This window comes from Marmota monax, unplaced genomic scaffold, assembly GCF_021218885.2.
Source record: "Marmota monax isolate L192 unplaced genomic scaffold, Marmota_monax_Labrador192_F-V1.1 WCK01_AAM20220418_F8-fsc00166, whole genome shotgun sequence".
Classification (NCBI taxonomy): Eukaryota; Metazoa; Chordata; class Mammalia; order Rodentia; family Sciuridae; genus Marmota; species Marmota monax.
In genome coordinates, this window is record NW_026693344.1 from 1,364,014 (window position 1) to 1,388,068 (window position 24,055).

Below are 24,055 nucleotides of genomic sequence, written 5' to 3' on the forward strand. Positions count from 1 at the left end.
TATGAAGTATTTATGACACGCAATGAAGTGATTTCCTGTGGTGAGATTTTGCAGTCAGGGTTTCAAACCTGCTCTTGAATTAGTCTCAGCTCTTTGAATTGCTGACAGCTTACTTCATAGTGCCTTATTCTTCTCAGATATTCTATACTGCAATTTAAAAAAATCTATTCAAAAAATGATTTGGGATTCCATTAAAAAAAAGAAAAATTGCATCTAGGTTAATGTTCTCTGAATTGAATACCTTAATCAGGTAATGAGATATTGTTTTGTTAACCTAATGTGTAAGTATTATTATTTTAAATAAATAATAAGATATAACTAAAACTGTACTATTAGCACTTTCCTTCTCCTTTTTCTCAAAATGAAAAAAAATTTACATGACAGACAGACATATACCATAAAATAATTTGCGTGAGATGGCAATTATAAAGACAGCATTTACTGTGTACATGCACTGTGTCAGGTATAGTTTGGGATATGCAATCTTGTGCAACCCTTATAACATTTCTGGGAGACATTATACTTCAAGTTTAGGCAAGTGAGCAGGGCGCAGTGGTGCATACCTGTAGTTCCAGTGGCTCGGGAGGCTGAGGCAGGAGGATTGCAAGTTCAAAGCCAGCCTCAGCAATGGTGAGGCACGAAGCAACTCAGTGAGACCCTGTTTCTAAATAAAATACATAATAGGGCTGGGGATGTGGCTCAGTGGTCTAGTGTCCCGGAGTTCAATCCCCTTACCCCACCCCCACCCCCCAAAAAAATTTCAGGCAAGTGAAGCTCAGAGAAATTAAGAAACTCATTCATGGGCATAGATTATTTGAGTCACATTAAGATACTGGTATTCAACTATTTATAATCTGCAAAGATAGTAGCAGTATTATTTGGTTCAACCTAATTTTAAGCATTGAGTTACAGTTCAAAATGAGGTCTGTGATTCCAAAGTCCACTGAACTATGCTGGATGATACTGGTTCTTTTTGACTACTCATGACAATAAAAACCAAATTATAAATTATACAACAAAGAATTAATCATTCACCAAATTTGAGTTAAAATGAACTCATCATTTGTGGCAAGATTTCCATCTAAGACATCAGATTAATGTCATTTTGATTTTTTTAAAAAAACCTGCTAAAGTGCGGCAGAGAAATGGCACATTTGCAGAAATTATCACATATTTTCTAAGTTAAATATCTCAGCTGGAGCACAGTTGTTTTTCAACCAAGTATTAAAAAGAAATATCTTTCACAAAGAGAACAGCAGGATTCTTTGAAGTATAACCTTGGAAATCAAAGTCCATATTATAGGGTATCATTCACAGCAGATGTATATTCCCCAGAGACCATGGTAAAATTGTTACTGAAAATACTTGTACATCTTTAAGAAAGAAGCTCAATAAAACTTCCAGGTCTTATTGGTAATACCATAGAGTCAAGTACTCCCAATGTTCTAAGAATGGTACATCCAAAAGGAGGCTTCTGATCACTCTGATTGCCAAGAACTCACATATGCTCTTCAATGGCTTCCAGATTCAGCAACTAAATAGAGAGCTCATTCATTGAATATGATTTAAAGGACAGCAGCAGCAGACACGTAGATTGTCTTAAGGATAAATAATTTGCTGCCTAACCATTATTTTTCCTTGCCTGCTAAGTAGGTGACCAATGCTGAAGTATTAATTCTCAATGTTATTTCAGAGCCAGGGAAGGGCATGTCAGGATTACATAAAAGTCGACTGGCCCAGTAAATATTTATGAAGCAGTGAATACACACTCCTATTATGCAATGATGTTAGTGTCTATCTCTTATTTTTGATCTTGATCTGGATAAGAAGGATCAAGGGATATGTAGCAGTTGTGATGGAGAACAGCACGAGCTCCCACTGAAGGAGAGAGCTGCTAATCTTGGAGAACAGCAGCAGGCTCTGCAAGTCAGGGCACAGCAGTTCTTTAGCCCATGAGACATTTAGATTGATCTGAAGAAGAAATCTCGACAGTGAGGAAAGTGGAGGAAGCTGTAGGTAAGGGAATGATCCCATCTCTTTCAGATAGTGTTGTCATGGTCACAGATAAAAATGGACTACAATGAAGACTTGTCAAGCTCCCATCCAACTCAAGTTTTTACTGTTTCCCAGGACCTGAGGCTCACAAGCTGTCTGAGTTTTACACAGTTTTACAATACTGTTCTCAACTTGCAAAGGTTTTGAGATGCCTCCAGAATGATGAAAACCAGGCACTTGTCTGGGAAGCAGAGCAGTGCACATTATTTTGAGCCCTGGATTACAACTCGGAGTGTTGACAGCTTCACTTCAGACCGCAGTAAGGACTTAACTTCAGATCCTTCAAAACAGCTCAGTCCCACAGAGACAGCCTTTTTTTCAGTTTCCTTCTCTCTTGGATTGACACAATTGTAGGTATCATGGAAATAGCGAGTTGAGTTTTTTGTATTTGAATTATAGAGGTGAGTTCTGTCTTAATTCAAAACAAGGTTCTCAAACAGACATGAGGATTGCCATTTATGCAGCCGATACTAAATTTCTACAGAGGAACCCACGTAAATAATCCATAAAGTTCCTATTGAATTTCATCCTGCATATTTCAGAAAGTGCCTGGGCTATCTTATTAATACACCCCAAGATAAAATTACCATGGATATAAAGCAACTGTTCATACCAGAAGCATGTTGAGGCTGTAGGGAGTTGTGGTAGGATTAAGAAGAAAACCATATAACAAATCAGTTAAAAACCTATATATTAATCCTATAGGTCAAGTGGGAGGGAGCCTCTTGTTATCTAGTTTTCTGCTTCTTCTCTTTCTTTGTTCCTTCTTTTCCCCAATGCCTCAGGATGTCTCACATTTTCAATGTAGAAAAGGAATGATAAGCCCTATGTTCAGAGCAATTTAATTCTCCCAACTCTCCCTGTCAAACTGGTATCTAATCTTTCCAGGGGCTCAGTGGATAAAAGAACCATCTCATTAAAAGGACTATAGTTATAAACAGCAAAAATTAGCTGAAATTACATTTAACATAGCAGTTTCTTCATTATACAATAGTTGTACACCTATTACTTGACCTTTGTTAGTGGGAGGTCAGAGGGGCTGTGGTAATTCCCATCTGTGTACTTTGCTGATTTGTTTTCCTCCTTGCTTTACATTGGCCATCCTCACCTCCTCACAAAGCCAAATGCAATGGAGTTACTCCTTGCTGTTTCCTTTCTAAATTGGTAGCAGTGTTTTCTGTTGCTCTCATCTGAGGCCTGTAAATTCCAGGTCTCTGAATTTATTCAGCAAAAACAGTGATCTGATTCTCATTCATGCCTTCTCCTCCACGAATAGTGGATATAAACTACACTAAGTCACCAACACATCTGGCTCTTATGTTCTGGACCAATTCTTGGCCAACATGATGAGCTTTTGTATAAAGCTGCTTGACAGGCATAAGTTCAAGCTAGTACCACAAGTGAAAATACCATTTTCAGGGCAAGCATAACACAAAGGTGGAATGTTGACACACAAAAAAAGACAGGCTGTTTAACATTCAGGCTTCACTTCTTAGTGCAGATGCTATATAAATCTGTAATTTGGAATTGTTTGTACCTATAGAAATGTCAAGCAGCTGTGGACTCCATGCTTTCTTTAACCTTTTGTTCACTGCTTCTTGGACATTTCATGACTGTTTGCATCTACTGAACTTTTTGGAAACCTCAGAAGAAAGTTAAGTGATAGGTCATACTAAAGTTTCTGATTTATTCTTGGATTTAAATGTTCCATAGCACCCTCCATCTTTCCTTTTCTCACCTAAAAGAAGGAGATTATTGGGTTTATGTTGAGAAAAGTTCTTAAGTATCCTTTGAAAAGTTCATAAGATTACCGCAGGCAACATGACCCTTTCTGGGTTTGATCACGGGTGTGAGTTATCACTCTATACTGTATAGATCAGTGCATTGTTTTATATTTATGAGAACTCTTGCTGGACTGCACTTCGTTAGTCCAACAGAGCCTTATGTGTCCATTTCCTGAAGGAAAGTTCTGAAGAATTTTTCATTTGAACAGATTTATAAAACTTTATCTTTCTTGAGTGTGGGAGCTATCGAACCCTTAGTTCTTAGTGCAATGCATGGCACACAGAAGCATTAAAAACATATTTATATGTATTTGTTCAATTGAATCAATTGAGAATGAAAAACATATAATCAAATATTTGGGAATTCAATTTTGTTGAAATTGAATGTATTTGCTGAACTGATACATATCCCAGTAATATAATCTATAAAATAGTTTTATAGTCTGTTTTTTTATGGGTATACTTAGCTGACTTCCCACACTCGCTTTCCATCCCTGGCATAATTTTCATAAAGTTAAGTGGATGGACAAGTGTTATCTTGAAGTAAATCTTTCCCACTGAGGACAGCCTGACCAGAGAAACCAGAGGCTGAAAGTGGTCGTTGTTTGTTTTTACTTTGTGTGCAAATGTCTCCTTACAAAATGGGATGAGTTATTTTATTCTATAACAAAAGTTCATCTTTTGTTTTCAAATATAAGAAATATTATGTGAAATAAAGACTAATCTATTTTATACCTTGTGACTATTAATTTAAATGACAGAATTTACATATATATGTCCATATATGTTATATATGAATGTATTGTTGTGCTGTTTTGTTCTGTTCTTCCTGAGAGACGGTGCCAAAATCTGATACTACAATTATGTGATATTCTATGGCATCATTGTAATAATGAGAAGTATACTTGTGATTACTATTTGTCTGCTGTTAATTAAATTGCCCTAACTAGTTTATATGGAAAGCATAAGTTACCTAATTGAATTACAAATTGCTATGTCTATCATATCATGACTTTTGTAACTAGTTACTGCTTATTATTTTAGGATGATTGCTAGTTTATCTGAGATCTCTGATTTTTTTTTTTTTAACAAAAGGCTAAGGTGGAAAGCTTACAGTTTTTCTTTTATGACTATAGTTTTTCTTTTCCTTTCTTCTATCCTTTTTCCCCTTTCTTTTTTCCTTCCTTTCTTTTCTATTTATAAAATTTTATCTGTCTGGGTTGCATTTACTACAAGTTCAATTAATTCCACATTTATTCAAAACCTAGAGCAGACCATTTTATGTTGTCAAATCACATGGCTATCTGCTTAATTGGAATAATTATGAAATTGCTTAAATGATCATGAGGCAACTAGATTTAAGGCCCCTGGCCCAACTCAACTGTTTACAGGATTTCATATTATGCCCCTGTCTTTTATAAAAAGTATGTGGTAATAAACAGCCATATGGAATAACATTTCTGCATCTTTTATAAAACAATCATTAAAGGCATTACATATTATATTAGTGTTTGTCATTCAAGGCACCTAACAATAAAATGCTTGTAAGGATAAATTCCATTTGATAAAAAGTCTATTCATTTCTTTGTCTTCTTTTTGAATAAATTGGAATTGTTTTCTTTGATTAGATCTTGAAAACTACATAATTGTGGCTAACAACCATCCTATGTCTAGAGTCACAGATTATATTAATCTCTTCAGATTTGCTACCTACTGTCTATTTTATTGGTCATTAACACTCTTCCAGATGGTGAACAAGGAAGGATGCTAAAATTCTGATATTCATTTTCAGGGTCATTTATATGACTTATTTATTTAATCTGCTTGCTCTGACTTCTATCTGTACTGCTAACAGAGGACTGCATTCACCTAAGTCAGACTTCTATATTTATGTCCTTTTGCTCTGGAGATTATAATATCTGAATTGAATCCTGGAATTATTAATTATAAAGTAAGTGCCACAGGTAACTGACTTACTATGAAACTATTTATTCCTTAATAACCCTTTGGGGTTGGGTGGCATTATTTCCCTCATCACACTGAGGAGGAAACATAGTTTAAGTAGCTTACTGAATGTCATATGTCAGGTAAGTGGTGGAAATAAGTTGAACTTGGGTAGTTTGACTCCTGGCTAGTTTGATTCCAAATTTAATATTGGCGGCACCTTGGGGAGGTAAACATGTCACACTTGTGGCAGGTAAACATGGGAGGTAAACAGTCACACTGTGGCATTATTCCCTACTCCCTCTGCATGAAAGACATTGCCAATTGTTGGCAGAATCCTTTTCTACTGAGTCTAATACTCAGCTTTGGAATCAATCTTATTTTCAGCTCTAGGTCCTGACTGTTGAATGATTTGCACTTGTGTTTGAAACCTATTTATCATCCATTTGTGTCAGTTCCTTTTATAGAAGGAGGTATGCTAAGTATTGCAGTAACTGGCTAGATAGTCACAAAAATCCACTTTTTCTTCTTCCTTAATGCATAGGTAGATGCAACTTCCCTTCCAAATTGGTGTGTCCACATAAGTGTGTTCTAATCAATAGAATATAAGCACACCTAGTGTATATCACCTGTAGGCCCAGGTCTTCCCATGTGCTATCCTTCATTCTCTTTCTCAGTGATTTGATGTATAAGGGCACAATGAGTCAAAAGATGGTATGACTTTAGACATCTGAAAATTTTCTTTTTTCCCCCTAATTTTCTCTAATATTCATGAGAAATAGTGTGATAACTTGATTCACGTATATAATGTGTAAGGATCAAATCGGGGTGATTAGTGTTTCAACCTTCTTAAATGTTTATCATTAACCTCTTTGAAGAAAGCTATCTATTGTTTGGGCTGCACAAGAAATGAATTTCTGTCACATTTAGGCCATTAAAGTTTGGGTATGTTTGTCACAAAAACTAGGCTAACAAATACAAGGCTCATGCAAGAGCATATCAATATCAGACCAGATTTTGAATCAAGGTCTTTTAAGTCCAAATTCTTCCCACTCTACAAATTGTACTGATAATTAAAAAAATATATCATGTATATTTTAGCTTTCTGTTACTATAATAAATGCCTGAGATAATCAACTTATAAAGATTAGGGTTTATTTTGGTTTACAGGTTTGGAGGTTTCAGTCCATGGTTGCTTGGCCCCATTGTTTTTGGGCCTGTAGTGAGGCAGCGTATCTTGGAGGTAGTATACGGTAGAAAAGCTGTTCACCCCATGGCTGGGAAGCAGAAAAGAGGAAAAGAGGGGCTAGGATTCCACTACCCCCTTCAAGAGTATACTCCCCCAAACTGGAAGACTTTCCCTGAGCCCTACCTCTTAAAGTTTCTTCTAATTCCCAACAACTCAAGCTAGGGACCAAGTTTTTAACACATGGGCTTTTGGGGCAGGGACATTGAAGATCCAAACTATAGCATGATGTTAATATAATAAAGATTTTTTAAAATCTACAATGCCTTAAATTTGAATCCCATTGAGATTTGAGTTTGTTGAGTGACAAGGGCTCCCTATCTCTAAAAATATCTCCACATCAATGCCTTCAGGACCAGACCTCCCCCCTCCAATCAAAGGTCTATTACTCCTGTCAAAGTAAGAAGCACAAAAGACAACATCAAACAAAGATTTCTAGAGTATGTGCTGGGGAATCATTTCTAAAGGCTGTTCATGGGTTCAAATGGTCCATGGTCAAATATATTTGGGAAATTCTAGATTAAATGAAGTGAAAATGTGTCTGTTTTTAATGTTCAACATTAAAAGCAAATCAATACTACTCTAAATTTTCATCTTACACCAGTCAGAATGGCAGTTATCAAGATTACAAGCAACAATAAGTATTGGTGAGAATGTGGGGGAAAAAGGCACACTCATACATTCCTGGTGGGACTGTAAATTGATGCAACCAATCTGGGGAGCAGTATGGAGATTCCTTAGAAAACTTGGAATGGAACCACCATTTGACCCAGCTATCCCACTCCTCAGTTCAAACCCAAAGGGCTTAAAAACAGCATACTACAGTAATTCAGACACTTCAATGTTTATAGCAGCACAATTCACAATTGCTAAACTGTGGAAGCAACCTAGAAGCCCTTCAATAGATGAATGGATAAATAAATTGTGGTACATATACATAATGGAATGTTACTCAGCATTAAAAGAGAATAAAATTATGGCATTTGCAGGTAAATTGATGGAGTTGAAGAATATCATGCTAAGTGAAACAAGCCAATCTCAAAAAACAGGGGCTAAATGTTTTCTCTGATAAGTGGATGCTAATCCACATGCGGGGGGAGGGGGCATGGGATAAGTGGAGTAGCTTTGGATGGGGCAAAGTGGGGAAGTAGGCGTAAGAAAGACAGTGGAATAAGATGGACATCATTACCTTAGGTACATGTATGATTGCACGAATGGTGTTAACTCTACTTCATGCACAACCAGATAAGTGAAAAATTCTGCTCCATTTGTGTACAGTGAATCAAAGAGCTGTCTACTGTCATGTATAACTGATTAGAACTAATAAATAAATAAATAGATAGATAAATGTGTCCTTTTTATAGAAATATCCTTTAATGGGATATTTCCTAAAACTTTCCAAAAAGGTCAATATCATTTTACAAACTTATTTTATGACAGAGTTCCTTCCCAAAGAGCATTGTGAGGAATTAGCATTCCACAAAACACACTTTTGGAAACACAAACATCAGTATATTGATTTAGACCCATAGATACTGGTACTTGAAGCTGGATCTTGGAATTTAGGTCCTCTCCAGAAGGAACTGTTTGTTCTGATTGTGGCTTTCTGCACATTCTGCCTGACATCTGACAGATGATTATGCCTCGACCTTTGGTATGGGCTATTTCTTTATCCTTTGTCTCAAAAGACTTATCAATACACTATATTTTGTGGTCTCAACCCTGCCAGACCTCATCTATCTGGTTGCTGCCCTACCTTGATAGAACACAAAGGTTTCCCTTCATTAGTTGAGTATGTGTATCATAGTATTCATTCTTGATTTAATCAAACTCCTCAAATAAAAGTTGAGCATGGAGTAGCAATAGTGACATAAAAAACATCTTGGGCTGGGGATATAGCTCAGTTGGTACAGTGCTTGCCTCACATGCACAAGACCCTGGGATTAATCCCCAGCACCACAAAAAAAAAAAAAAAAAAAAGAAAGAAAAAGAAAAGAAAAAAGAAACATCTCTTACTGACCCAGAACAATAATAATATTAATAAAATATAGTGGAGTTATATTATATGGACATTTATATTACGTGAGGTCAACCTGATGCACTTAATACTCTGGCCCCAGATAGTGAGAAAAACCCGTTTAAGTGAAGGCTATTAGATTCTGTGTTAGGAAATGTCATTACTGGAGGCTTCAAATAATTTAAAACTTGCATAATAGAAGATGAATTTTCCAACACTTGACAAAAGAAGGCAGGTATTCTTTGCCATTTGAACTGGCACCACCATGGGCTGTAGCAAAATCATGGTCTTACAATTTTAAAATTGTGTGATTGTTGATATAAAAATGTCTTTAAAATTCTATTATTACAAATGTTGTCAATCATGTGGGAGTTTGTTAATATTCTTATGTTGCACTCTTTCAAATCTGCACAGTTTTATAAATTGTCACTGTAATGGAATGTGGGTGCTTTCACACACATCCCACTCCATTTGTACAGCAGATTTCATCTGTTAGGAGATATGACTGCCATTTCTTTCCTTCCTATGTGCCTTTCATAGTAGAAAATATCACTTCATCCTATAAATGCAAAGCAAGTATTTAATTTATCATCACCCAAAGAAACTGAAATCTATTAAATGTTGTGAAATGGCTGCACAACAATTTGTTATGTCATTGAAGGTTGTTCTGTCATTCTCCAAAATGTAATGTAGTTTTAAGGGACTTCAAAGGTAATTTTGAATATTCTTCTCTTTATGTGCCAACTTTAGAACTTGCCTTCTACATAATATGTGACTGTACTTGAAGATAATGGGTATTAGTAATTGTCAACCCAGCATCCATTACTTACTTCTTTTCCCCTAACAAACCCCTATTATATTCAAGGGTGACTTTTCACATGACTAACAAGAAGAGGACTCTAATATAAGTTGCAGTTGATTTGTCTAGATTTATCAGAATATTCCTACCCATTTTGTCAGTGACTGATTTTGGATTGGATGAGTAACCTAATTCTGGTTTACAAATATGAGAAGTCTGTTAAGGGGTTTCTGGAAAAATTTCCTTGATTCTTAGAAATGAGCAGAGTCAGTGAGGATCCCTTTTATTCCTAAGCATGTTGTTAGTTTTCTGTGCAATTCCAGTAGCTACTGCCATTTTGCTACCACGTCTCTAAGGATGTCAACATCAAGAATGGAAGAGAGCTGAGAAATATGAATCCTGGGACCTTAAAGATAGTGCTCCATTCTGTATCAACCAGTTCTAAAGTTTCCCCAATCTCTTCTTCCTAGTCAGCTTGTTCTTCTGTAACAAAATACCAGAGACTAGGTGGCTCAAAGAACAGAAATTTCTCACATTTCTGGAGCCTGGGATGTCCAAGATCAAGGTGCTGGTCTACTTTGTACCTGGTGAGGGCTTTCTTTGTGGCCTGCAGATAGCTGACTTCTTGCTGTCCTCACCAGGCTTTTCCTTGCTGTTTGAAAGCCATGACGGAGAAATAGGGACCTCTTTCTTTCTTGCTCTTCTAATAAGACCACCAATTCTATTGGGTTAAGACTCCACCCTTATGATCTCATGTAATCTTAATTACCTGCTAAAATCCTTATATCTAAATACAATCACACTGGGATTAAGGCTTGAACCTATGAATTGGAGGAGTCATCATTCAGTTCATAACAGATAACATACCAGGTGTCCTTATGTTATTTAAACAAGTTTAATTTTTTTTCTGTTACATACAGATGGATGCACCCGGACAGATATAATATCTTATAAAGCAAGATACAGGGGATAATGTCTAATTCTTACCATATAACTTGAGAAAAATGAAGGCTATTTTCCTTTCCTCAGAACAAAGCAGTGTGGAGTTAAAAATGGTGAGTCCATTGCTGTTATAGGGCATTTCATGAACTGCTGATTGTACATATATGTGGTATCATGTTAACATAAACAGTCCAGCTCTTAGGGAGTTTTAAGTTATAAAAGAAACATTTTTCTAAGATCATGTGCTCTGATAGAAAAACCACACTCCAGACTACTTCTATCATTATAAGGCTCTGGCAAGCCGAGAGACTTTAGTTGGTGATTTTATCAAGCAAGACTTCTAACTAATGGCTTGGTGAAACCATCACTGGGCCATAAAACACTATTACACATTGAAGCAATGATTTCTTTCAAGAGTTTAGTCATTTTAGATCATTATAGTTTATTTATGAAAAATGGTATCTTGGGGAGATACCACAATCCTCCTACAAGTAAGAATATAGTTGTACTTCATTTATTTATTTATTTATTGCCTAAAATGAATGTTTTATTTTTCTTGCAATTCAAATTTAATTTTTATAACTATCTTCAATAAAAAAGGTGAAGGGTAGATAGATTTCATCGCATTCTAAGAAAGCTCTCGTGAAACATTTTGCCTATCATTTTAGTTATACTGTATACAAAGTAATTTTACCCTATTTTTCCAGATGAAATGTAAGTAAACAACAAAACTATGATGAAGTGAAGGATTTTCATAACACAGTAAAGTTCACTTTTATTTCTAGCCAGAGAAATGGAAAATCAGCACTTATCAAATTTTAAAAAGCCCAAGCCAAACAAACAGAAAAGAACTCCACCAAGAAACAGACGATGAGGGATACATTTGCATATACATGGATCCATATTAAAGCAATAGGACATGGGCCATTTTGAAATCTTAAACCTTCTGACACTATTTTCATGAACTCGGTAATACGAACCATGTGGTGAATGATTTTCTGAAAAACTTTGCTGGTTTCACTGTGTATTTTATGACTGGGCAAATGTGACATTAAATTTTATCCCCTGTGGCTTGGAGTTAAATGCTTGCTCTGTTCAGAATGGCAACACTCAATTAAACAGCATTTTTCATGATCTACACCCACCATTGTTACTGTATTTAAGGGAAATAATGGGGGTACTGACCTATATTGCGCTTCTTATTATCAATGGAGACAAAGCGTATGCAGGGATTACTGGTGATGTACTGCCCAGCCCAAGGGACGTCAATCTTCGTGCCAGCTTCATAAAAGAGGCCCAGAGCATAGCGAGAGGAGTAGCTCACAGACTCCAGTTGCTGCCTTTGGCATTCACTAATTACTGTGGAAGAAGAAATAAAGGGCATCAAACTTGAAAATATCATCTTTCCTTTCAATTCATTAAATACAGAATTTCTTTATACCAGTTCCAACTGTTTCCACCAACTCCAGCTTACTTACCATGAATTTTGAAAGGTAATGTTAAATAGCATTGGCTCTAATTTCTTTTCAGAGTGATTACTAGTGTTGTTTTTATTAAGCTGAAGGTCCAAATTCTTTAGACTGGCAGTCAGGTTTCTCAAAATCTGGCTCTAATTTGTTTTTTTTAGTTTGGTATCCTATTTATTGTCCTTTAACTGTTTAGTAACATTACAGATTTCATGTACTGAACACTTGTTATGTGCTAGGTTTTTTGCTAAGTACTTGACACAGATTTTCATTCTCTCATAAGAGTCTTATAATGTGAGTATTATTTCTGTGTTACAGGTGAGGAGACTGATGCTTCCTTAGTTATGACCTTTTACGTGTTTCCATGTTATGTGGTAATTTCTTTGCCTGTTATTTTCCCACCAGTGGATCCTAATCCTTCCTTAAGCACAGGGAGACACCTTAGTCATCTTCGTTGTAGGCTGATTCCCTACTCATGACAGGCACAATAATTAAGCCATAAAGGGATAGAAATTTAAATACAGTCATGCAAAATGACTTGAAATGTAAGAGGTAAACAATCAATAAATGTCAAAGGTCTGGAAAAGGAACTGGGCAGGTTGGGTTCAAATCCTGACTCTGCCACTTACCAGGAATGTGATGCTGCTGAAGCTACTTAATTTCTCTGATTATAGTTTTCTAGTTTGTAAGTGGCAATATTAATACAAAATGTATTAGTCTGTTGTAAGGATGACATGAAATAATACACAGTACAGTGCCTGGCATGTAACAAGTGTTCATTAAATGGTAACTGGAATAGATAGAAAAATATTTAGGAAAATGAGGCAGCATTCCATCCTGGGATTGTGAAGGAAGAGATTTCTCCCAATTGTTAATTTCCATCTCCGATCCCAATCTCAGTGAATGGCTTATTCATAAATGTATAGTCTTAATAATCTGAGTTTCAGAGAGGCCATAGTTCTATTCTGAATGGTTAGGCAAGCTAGTTTAGATAAGGAACACATGGAAAATTCCTACTTAATTAGTGACAAATATCCTAGTTAGGGATAAGCAGATCCCAAGAGTGGGTGGCAACAGTAGTTAAACCTTGGAGAAGCAAGTTCAGGTGTAGAGAGAGAGGAAGGATATTCCATGAATTATTTAAGCATAGTAATAATTCTATAAACTATTACAACTACAAAATATTTTTAGAATCTGGCTACCAAACATTTTCAGAATTATTGAAATTGGAGTTTTGAGATAACCCTAGACTCCTCACTTGGCCAATTTCCTCTGGGTTCTTGTCTTGCCAATTTTGAAGAATAAAATCCATGGCCAATCATGGAAAAGAAGAGTAAACACAGTAGGATTTCTTTAAGTGAGAAGAGATAGAACTCCAACCTTGCAGGAAGGGTCCTGATAACAAAATAAAACAAAACAAAAACCCTTTTGGTGTGCTAGCTTAGGATTTACATATGGTTCTGGAGCAAAATCTATGTAAAACAGGCATTGAAAACAGCACCAAAATTATTGATTAAAATCTATGTAAAACAGGCATTGAAAATAACACCAAGATCACAGATCAAAGTCTATGTAAAACAGGTATTGTGAACAGCATCAAAATCATGGATTAAATTAGTTTTAGATTTTAAAACTTCTGTTTTAAAAGTTATCATTAGGAATAGGTAAGACAGTAAAATGAATCATACATAACTTTCCTATGTTCATATATGAATACACCACTGGTGAAACTCCACATTGTAAACAACCACAACAATGGGGTCCTTATTAGAATAAGTTATATTCAAGTCTGCTGTAAAACAGGCACTGTGAAAATAGCACCACGGCTATCTCACCTTTGAGTTTTAATTCTTCTATCAACTTCTGTCTGGGTTCACCCCCCACCTTCTCATTTTCCTACCTCTGGGACAAAGGAGTTGGCTGGAGGTGTTCCACAGGTGAGCCTCATGGCCTTTTACATTTGAAATAGGCCTTGGTAGTACTCATTAATATTTCTGCTGATTAGCCTCCAGGTGTCCTTTCTGCATTTGAACAAGGCTGACCATTGATATTCATTCTGATTTCATTTGATTTTTACCAAATCCCTGCCAGGATAGATGCTTACAATTTTCACTTTAAAGCTCCAGGAAGGTACACTTGGAGAGGTTAGTAACTTGCCATGGGATGCACAGCCACCACACACAGGGACCAAGATGAAGCCAGAGTTCCCATTTTGGAGTCATGGACATGCCCTGCTGATCTCAGTTTCACAGGGAACTCTGACACTGCCTTCTCCTCTGACATGAATGGTTATTTTGCACTGAGATATAAAAGTCATTGTTCCCTTCAGCCATCATTTTCTGCCTTACTGAAAGCTTTACTTGATGAACAAATGTTCTTCTGACATTGGCCTCATTACAGTCTATATATATTATGTAATATCTATAATTTTCTATTATACATTCTTATATATGTGTGAAAAAGATATACGTGTGAGATATCTCTCTTACATATAAATATACATATGATGACATATATCCATATAAATGTATTAAATAAATATACATGTATAGATCTCTCTCTTTCTCTCTCTCTCACACACACACACACACACGCGCACACACACATGCGCACACACACACACACCATGCATTATAAAATATATTTTACTACTATGATGAGAGTAAAGTGGCTGAAAATTGTAATGAACAGAGTAGTTTATTTTCATAGTTCCATTAATTAGGACAATTGTTCTTATTTCATTTTCCTTGTACATTCATCTATATGGGCATATGTGTGCATGTGTGGGTTTAGGGGAGGCAAAAGCAGAGGAGGAGGGAGAGAAACAGAGACCTTGTCTGTATTACCGAGAAACATTAAGTAAGTAATTTCATTTTTTTTGTTTACTACTGTAATTTTATTTTCTAAGTTTCCTAGCCTATAAAAGAAGGCTAATGATAATTCTGCCTAAGTCCTATATTTTGGTGACAAACTCACCTAACCATCCATCCATCATTATCTACTTTATGACAGTACTGTTCAAGATGAAGAACAGAAAGATAAAGTTCCTGCTCTCATTCAGTTTAAATACTAGAGAAGGAAATTACACATCCAAATCCAAGTCAATAATGTATCAGTTGGTGACAAAAGCTATACATAAAAATAAAGCATTGTAAAGGAGGTAACAAGTGTGGGTGGTGAGGCTATTTTGTACTGACTTTCAGGTCAGTACAGTAAATTGATTATCACCAAAAACTTCAAACAATAAAATGTTGATCAGTTGTGGAATGGATAAATATATTGTCATATATACATATAAAGAATACTATTCCATAATTAAATAATTATAGCTTTATATAACCTCATTTATATCATTGGCATAATGAGTGACAAAGTAACACAAAGAATATATATTCCTCAAAGTATTTTATTCTGTTTGGTTTTGGAAGCTGCTACTACTGCTTTGCCAGCCAAGGACATATATGAATCTGCTTCTGTTTTAAAAGTTATCATTAGGAATAGGTAAGACAGTAAAATGAATCATACATAACTTTCCTATGTTCATATATGAATACACCACTGGTGAAACTCCACATTATAAACAACCACAACAATGGGGTCCTTATTAGAATAAGTTATATTCAATGTATTTATAATATGTATTGTCATTGTATTGTCATGTATATCTAAAAATAATAAATAAAACTTTTTTTAAATGCAAAAAAAATGTTATCATTTGGGGTGAGGTAAAGACTGCAGAGAAAGGTAAAGCACAAAAGAGTGGAACTGGGGCAAAAGAGGAAGTCAGAAGTGCTTACATTTTGGATGTAATACGTAAAAAGTGTGTGTAAGTGTATGTATGCATATTGTTAAGTAAAAATTATGGAAGGACATTCATTTGGATTGAGCTCTTGTAGTAGGCATTGACACACCAACCCAAAATGGAGCCACACATGCTAATGTTCCATGTCAGCAAACTGAAACCTAAACTGTTTATTTGCAAGATCTGATATTCTGAGAAATTGAGACATGACAGCCCCAAACAGAACAGTTTTCAAAAAAACAGGGGATTCACAGAATTCAATCAAAAGGGGCCTAGTCCACTTAAACCAACATGATAAAGAAGTGCCCTCTGCTTTAACCAATACAAGGAAAGTAACCTGAAGTAACCTGATGCTAACTAACCTGATTTGTGTACTTTGTTGTTTCTTTGTTCCTGCTCAACCTTACTTACAAAACTAAGAGCTCTATCATGCTCAGTAGAGCTCCTGTTTTATAGACTGTATGAGACCTGGTTAATGAATGCTAATAAAGCCAGATCTTTAAATCTCAATTTGTTAAATTTTTTTCTTTTAACAATGTATGTACCCACACATATATACATAGAAAAATAAGAAATACATAATATATACTTACATAATACACACATTTTAATACATATATACAGAGAAGTATCTTATGAATTTTCATAATGTGAATTCACACTATAGCCAGCAGTCAGATCAATAAACAGAACATTACCAGAACCCCAGAAACTACCTTCTCTCTTTGCAGGCATGCCCTACTTCCCTTCTGGGATAACCAGCAATCCTGAATTCTAATACCATAGATTAGTTTAGCTCCTTTTGAACTTCACATAAGTAGAACAATATGGTATATATTCTTTGTGTCACTTTGTCACTCAATATTATGCCTATGATATAAATGAGGTTATATAAGGCTATAGTTAATTAATTATGGGATAGTATTCTTTATATGTATATATGACAATATATTTATTCATTCCACAATTGATCGACATTTTATTGTTTATAGTTTTTGGTGATAACCAATTTACTGTGAAGAGCATATGTATATGATTTCCTTGGTTATACTTAGTATTGGAATTTCTACATCATGGGGTTCACATATGTTCAGCTGTGGTGAATACTGTCAACTAGTTTTCTAAACTGATTGTATCAATTCATACCCTCAACATGGGTGGATGTATGAAAGTCCAATTGTTCCACATCGTTGTCAATATTTGCTACTATTTGCCTTTTTAGTTTGGGGTACAATGATATCATCATGTTGTGGTTTTAGTTTGCATTGAATGATAATGAATATTTGGGAATCTTTCTAAGTTTATCATTTGGATATCCTTTATGACTGCCTATTCAAATCTTTGCCCATGTTTCTTTTGGGTTATCTGACTTTTTCTTATTGCTACATTAGAGTTCTTTATATATTCTAGCTATGAATTTTACCAATGAATTGCAAAAGCTTTCTTCTCAAGGACTTTCATTTTTATTCTCTTAATAGCGTGGTTTAATGTATATAGAGTTTTAATTTTAATCTAGTCCAATTTATCAGTCTTTTCACTTATAGTTAACATTTTTGGGTCCTGTTTAATAACTCTGCCTTCTAGCCTACTCCAAGGTCATGAGTACACTCTCTTAGGTGTTCTACTTTTTTCTTTTCTTTTTTGAAAGTGTTATTGGTTTACCTTCCATAGGGTTTGGATATTATTTTGAAAATAAGGCCATCAGGATTCCCATTCACTCAAAAGGTGGTATGAGGGAAAGAGATCAATGAAGAATATATGGAACACTACTTCTCCTCTTCCACCCTAATGAATAAATAATAACTTCATTATCCTATTATTTAATAACTTAAAGTATAGAAAAAAGACACTAAATTTTCAGGGGCAAGGACTCTAGTACCTCATGAGATTCATATACCCAGATCCCAGGACAGTGACTGATGCTATGTGGGCATTCAACAAATATTAATGAATACATTCTTCATTTTAGAAAATTTGGTAAGTATGTAAGGATTTAACAAGGTGAGACAAACAAAATCACCATATTTTTATTATCCATAGATAACAACAATTAACATTTTGGTATTTCTTCTTTATATTTTCTTGCTTTTTTTTTTCCTAAACAGGGTGCAACCATATTGTACATTTAATTTTGTGCATTACATTCTTGCTTACCATGTGACAAAAACCCTCACTGTAAACATAATTTTTAATGGCTTTGTAAAATCTGATGAAATAGATATTGTATAATTTGCTTAATCATTTCATTAATGTTGAACATTTATATTTTTTATCATTAAAGCTGCTATGCATATTTTTGTGTATAGATCTTACTCAAGGTTTCTAATTGTTTCCTTACAATAGGATATTAGAAGTGGAATTACTGTTACGTTGATTTTTAGAATGACTGCACCAATTTTCTACTTTCCCATTAGTAGTATATTAAAGGCCCACTTTACTGTTTCTAGACTGTATTATTATCTTTTTCCTTATAATTTGATAGAAAAATAGATTTCATATTGATTCTAATATAGTAAGACTAAACATTCTTTTACATCTTGTAGACCATGTGTATTTTCTCTTTTGGAAACAATCTGTTTGTCATTTTGCTATTTGGTCTATTAGAGTCTTCATGCTATTAATTGATTTTTAATAATGGATGATATAGTATATTATCCACTTATGTGTTATGAAAGTTTTCCTATTTGTTTATTTTTAGTGGTGTATCTGGCAGTATAACATTTATGTACATAATCTGTCAGTTTCTTCTCCCTCCTTCTCTCCTCTTTCTCTTTTTCTTCCCTCTCTCCTTCCCTCCCTTCCTTCCTTTCTTCTTGTTCAAACATTTGGAACAGGAATTTATTTGTTCTAGTTACTTTTGCTTGTGCACATCTACCCTGCCCAACATTCTGCTTTGTACCCAGGGAAACAGACCCTTGTATAGACTGAATCCCCTTGAGCTTAGGTTTCTGAAGGGTTTTGGCCAGAGAAATAGGCAAGAGATTCCAAGGCAGAAGGCCAGAATATTGATTCTTCCTGCTCCTTCTTGCTTTGCCAAGTGCTGGTAATGCAATGCTGAATTCCTCTCCAGTTAAGTACCTTTCTGTTGGCTCTTCTCCCTTGGTTCCAACTCTCCTGAGGTATTGGTAACCTTCTCTTCCCTAACTCATTTAGGCCTAGAGGTAGTAAATCTGTTACTAGCCCCTGGGTGCCACAACATTCTTTGCTGTTGCCTTAACCCTGCCTACTGTTTTGTAATTGCCCCTCATTAATTTTTTTTTTTTAAGTACAACTCTTTTGAAAATACCATCTATTTTTTGCTGGGACCCTGACTAAAACAATATTTAACAATATTCTAGCTTCTTCTAGGAGAGCACTTTGAAGCAAAATATGATACATTCTACTCTCATGGACTGGTAGAAATCAACCTCTTAAAATCAAATCCTTGGGCTCAGTGAAGATATTTTGCAATTTATAAAGGTCTGTGTTATTTTATAAGAAAACAAGATGGGGCTTTCAACTGTGTTTCTCTGTACCTAATATTGACTTTTTGGGTATAATAATGAATATTTCAATGTTGATAGCAAGGCAAACATCTTTTATCAATAACATGGTGTCCATTTCCAATATTATAGTTAATGGTAAATGCTGCAGACATTGACACTTGGTGCTCAAAGACTTAACTTTCTTCTAGAAGTTGTGTTGCAAACAGCTATCTACAGAGCATTGCTAATTTCCTGATTTGCCACCATTTGTAAAGGATTTTTGCCCAGTAACAGTTGAAGTTAGGAGGCCAACTTGTATTCTAACTATTTAGATTCTGATTAAGGGAAACAACTCTTGATATGCTTATTATTGTTTTTATTTTTTATGTTTAATTTCAAGAAACTTCATGCACCAATTCAACTCCTATTTAGGCCATCTAACTCTGTGGGGACACAAAGACAACAGTGTCTCAGCTAGAATGGCTGGTTATTCTTTACTCGAAATGTTCATAGAAGTTGTGCTGAAAGACCCATTCCCATAAATATTTCTCACAGCCAGCTGGTTCAGTTTGATAGTCTACCATTCCTGAGTCATTCTTTTTGTGTGAAAGCATCACAGAGTCAGTCTCGTTTCACTTCACCTGGAATAAATTGAATGTTCACTTGGACTCTATAGGTATAGAAATCATTAAGCCTGGAAGCAGTTTCAGAAATAGTTTTTGTGAGCAATAAATCTAGAATTTATTGGTGACACACTCTAGCAGTTATCTCTATGTAGGATTTCCCTGGGGAAATATTTCTTTCATCCTCTGAGGCATCTCTGGAATCAGAAAAATTGAGGTTTGAATTCTGATTTTGACATTTATCTGTGTGACCTTGGTCAAATTACTTAGCATTTCTAAGCATGTTTTCCTGTAAAATGAGAATAATAATAGTGCCTGCTTGAAGAATTGTTAGGAGAATTAAGTGAGATAATATAAAGTGCTAAACATAACACTTTAACAATGGTATATAACTATATTAAAACAGCCAATAGTATAGTATTTGACTTTAAAAGCCTTCAGGGTGTCTATGAGTATACATTTTAAAAGGTTTTGAAAAGTGACATCCTAATGTTCAAACATATCAGAATATCCCTAAATCAAAAATATCTCTTTGAGTAATAAAGTCAATTTTCAGAGCAGAGGGTGGAAACAAAATGAGACAGTTTAGAGTATTAGGATGCCAAAGGGGTTTTGGGCAATCATTTTTTGAAAAATTAACACAAATTGTGCCATTCTTTAGCTGTCTTTCTAGTATAGAAGGCTGCTTGTTTAGAGATTTGTCTTTGGAAATGAATGAAAACTCATATTTTGGATCATTCCTTTAGTATTAAGGCATCACATTTTCTGACTCTTAATGCTATCCCAGAATTGTGTAAATATAAAAGGTATCAAAGAAATGGGTTTCTCTGTACTGTCCTTTGGTCACTCAGATTATATTTTGATACAAAGTTAGGATTAAACTGTTTTTATACTCATGTGTTTATGGAGAATGCTAACCATTACCTGAATACAAGCTGTAACAGGTAAATTACATCTACTTGGATGCATAGCTGTTTTTTTGAAGAATGAATTTAGAAAGCATTGGTATTTTAGGGCAATAAAGTTCATATGTAGTAAGAGAAATGTATTTTAATGTTTTCCAAATTCTTTTATGATCCTAACAGTGAATGCATTAAAATGGAAGAAAAGAACATAAAGATACCTAAAGTTTCTAAAATATAAGCAAATTTATTGATTATGACTTCATCTTATTTTGTTCCTGGTAAGGGTGAAAATAAACAAGGCATTTTTTTTTAATTGGTTGCTCAAAACATTTCAATGATCTTGACATATCATATATTTTAGGAGCAAGTTCTTAGGCTTTTGTGATTAAACAGGAGATGTAGCCATATGGGGGATGGGGTGAGGGGGTGCACAGATTTCATACTGAAAGATATCTGTAGCACTGCGGGGACCAAACTGTTTGCCTGTTGCTGGTGTTAGTGATGAGTCACGTCCCCTTCTCTCCTCACAGCCTTCAGAGATTTTGCTAATCCCTGCTGTCTCCCCATCTTCTAATCATAAAGAACAATCTATCAAGGAAAAAAGATGACATTTTCTCTCTGGTTCCTGTTTCTACTGCCTCTTTGCCACTATGTCCCAGTGGCCAGGGTGAAAGAATATCTAGCTGTTGCTGACTTTTCAGAAAACCCTAAGATTTTTTTGTAATCACAACAAGTCTTTACAAACTCACTAGGCACTCTTTATCTGAAGGCTCTGTGAGGCTAAAAGGACGTTTGATTGTTTCTGTAAGAACAAGTTCTAACCATAGGGTTAGAACAATAAACATTTTTAGATGTAGAAATTATTTTCTGAAAGAATGAAGAATTGGTTGACTCAAACAGTGTTTACTGTAGGCCTACTATGCATCCAGCACTATGTGAGTCTCTATATATTATCTCTCAACCAAACACTTAGCAGAGCAGAGGGCAGATTTTGGACTGAGATGTAAAGTAAAATAATTTCATCCTGGTAATTGTCAATTTTATCCTTAGGAAACTTCTTTTTAAATTTCAGTATCTAACTGCAACTGACTTCCTGTTCTCTTTTCAGAACACACACAGAAAACTGGAAATCACAATAATATGGTTGGAAAATGCTTATTTCCATGCATTCTAAACTTTTTAAGCAAGTATGCCATCATTCTTTGTAGAAAAAGTGCTGAGTTTTGGATGGGAAAGAATATGAAAATAAAACATTGTGTGTGCTATTATACAAAATGTCACAGAATATCATGCATATTTTACAACCACTCTTCTCGGCCTATCCATTTAATTACTTTATGGCCATGCCATTCATGAGCAATATAGTTATTCTAAAATTCATAACAATAAAAACTTTATTACATGTCATCTCATATTTTATACATTTTTTTATATTTATGGCTAGAATTACTTTATATTGAGACAATGATTAAAAGAATTAATATTCTAATTCAAGACTTTTATAGTTTTAGAAATCATAAAGTAATGTTTGCAAGAACCTGGAATCTGTGGTATTGAGGCAAAATGTCAGACTCTGGTGGTGTAAACTCTAGGACACTCAAAAATATGCTCATCTTGTACTTTGCAGATCTTCTAGCTTCTTTTTCTGTTTACATAATAACAACCCCCACAATGTTTAGCTAAAGCCAAAGCAAATAAACTGGAGAAGGAAACTGTAAGTGGCATTAGCCTTCACTTAGCGGAAGCCTACAGCATTTTACTCATCTTAAAATTATTATACTTTCAAAAGTAACAGAAATCTTGATTTGATGAAATGTACATTTATTTTTTGATCTTCATATCAGTTTGTCTTTGTAATGTTTTTAAGGGTGCTTTTATTAATGTACTGGTCTGCACAACAGTAAAACAGGGTTCATTTTTCTCTGTTATCTTTGCTTTGTTTCCATTTTATTCATGCTATTGAACTGTAAATTTTTTACTACCAGGTTTCAATTTTTTCCCTCTATTTCTCATCTGACTTTTATATCACTACAGATGTTGGACACAAAAGACTCAATGATAGAGGTTATAATTAGTTGAAGCTTGCATTTCTGAGCCTCTGCAAATGATTATGTATGTGCATAAGTAAGTACAAAACTATATAATGTGATATACATATTTCTTCTTATTGAACTTCAGTCTCCCCATCGGTTAAGTGGTGATATCACTTAGCTTAAAGGGCTGTTGATTATACTAAAACTTATGTATACATCCCTGGCACAAAATAGTGGCAAATAAAATAGTAACAATGTGGTTGCTGTTGCAGGGAAAGGACAGAACAGAAGAGCCTTCATTAGTATAGGAAGGTACAATTGTTAAGAGGAGAGGAAGGGAGGAAGAAAATGAAGAATATGCCTTAGCCCCTGTGTGGAAAGATATGCAACTTTCCTTTGGCTAAATACCATGTTATCAAAAAAGTTCTACCTCTTAATTAGGTATCTATTTTTACCAGGTTACCAAACTCTGTTATTAATCAATTTGTATGTAATATGACTCTAATGCAATTAACCAAAGCATCTCTCCAGAGCATGGAACATAGTGGGTACTCTTCCTTCATACGATATATTCCAGACCCATGGCTCCACCATTTGTAGACGAAGAAACATAAATCCTCCTTTTGCTTTTCTGCCCTCACACACCCACCTCACACACCTGTTTACTCTTTGCTTGCAGGTAACTATGGACATCTGCTAGAGTGTGATCTCCATGATGGGATGATAAATAGGATGACATTCCATTATTTAAAGAGTAAATTCCAAAGAGCAAACTTTTCTTCACATATGAGTGCTAAATAGGTCTTCTTAGGGACATTAGAACAGAGCTAATCTTATTAATTATGAGGAAATTTATTATTGAGTTACTTGCAAAATCTTTTCAGACATATCTAATTTCACCCTCCCTTAGGAATATCCTATCTGGTTTGTGTGTCCATCCAGACAACCCAGCACTTATTCCCCAGCTCAGGCAAC

At 35.0% G+C, this 24,055-nt stretch overlaps 1 protein-coding gene across 4 annotated transcripts in view; it reads right to left on the minus strand.

The window, feature by feature from the left end:
• Rnls (renalase, FAD dependent amine oxidase) overlaps positions 1-24,055 on the minus strand; it is a 344,079-nt gene that overhangs the window by 101,381 nt on the left and 218,643 nt on the right. For all 4 annotated transcript variants that reach the window (XR_009228013.1, XM_046456796.2, XM_046456795.2 and 1 more), the window contains exon 5: positions 11,973-12,146. Coding sequence is in view for 3 of the 4 variants with exons in the window: in XM_046456796.2 (XP_046312752.1) it covers positions 11,973-12,146 (174 nt within the window). In the remaining variant the exon portion in view is untranslated. The remainder of the gene's footprint in view (positions 1-11,972; positions 12,147-24,055) is intronic.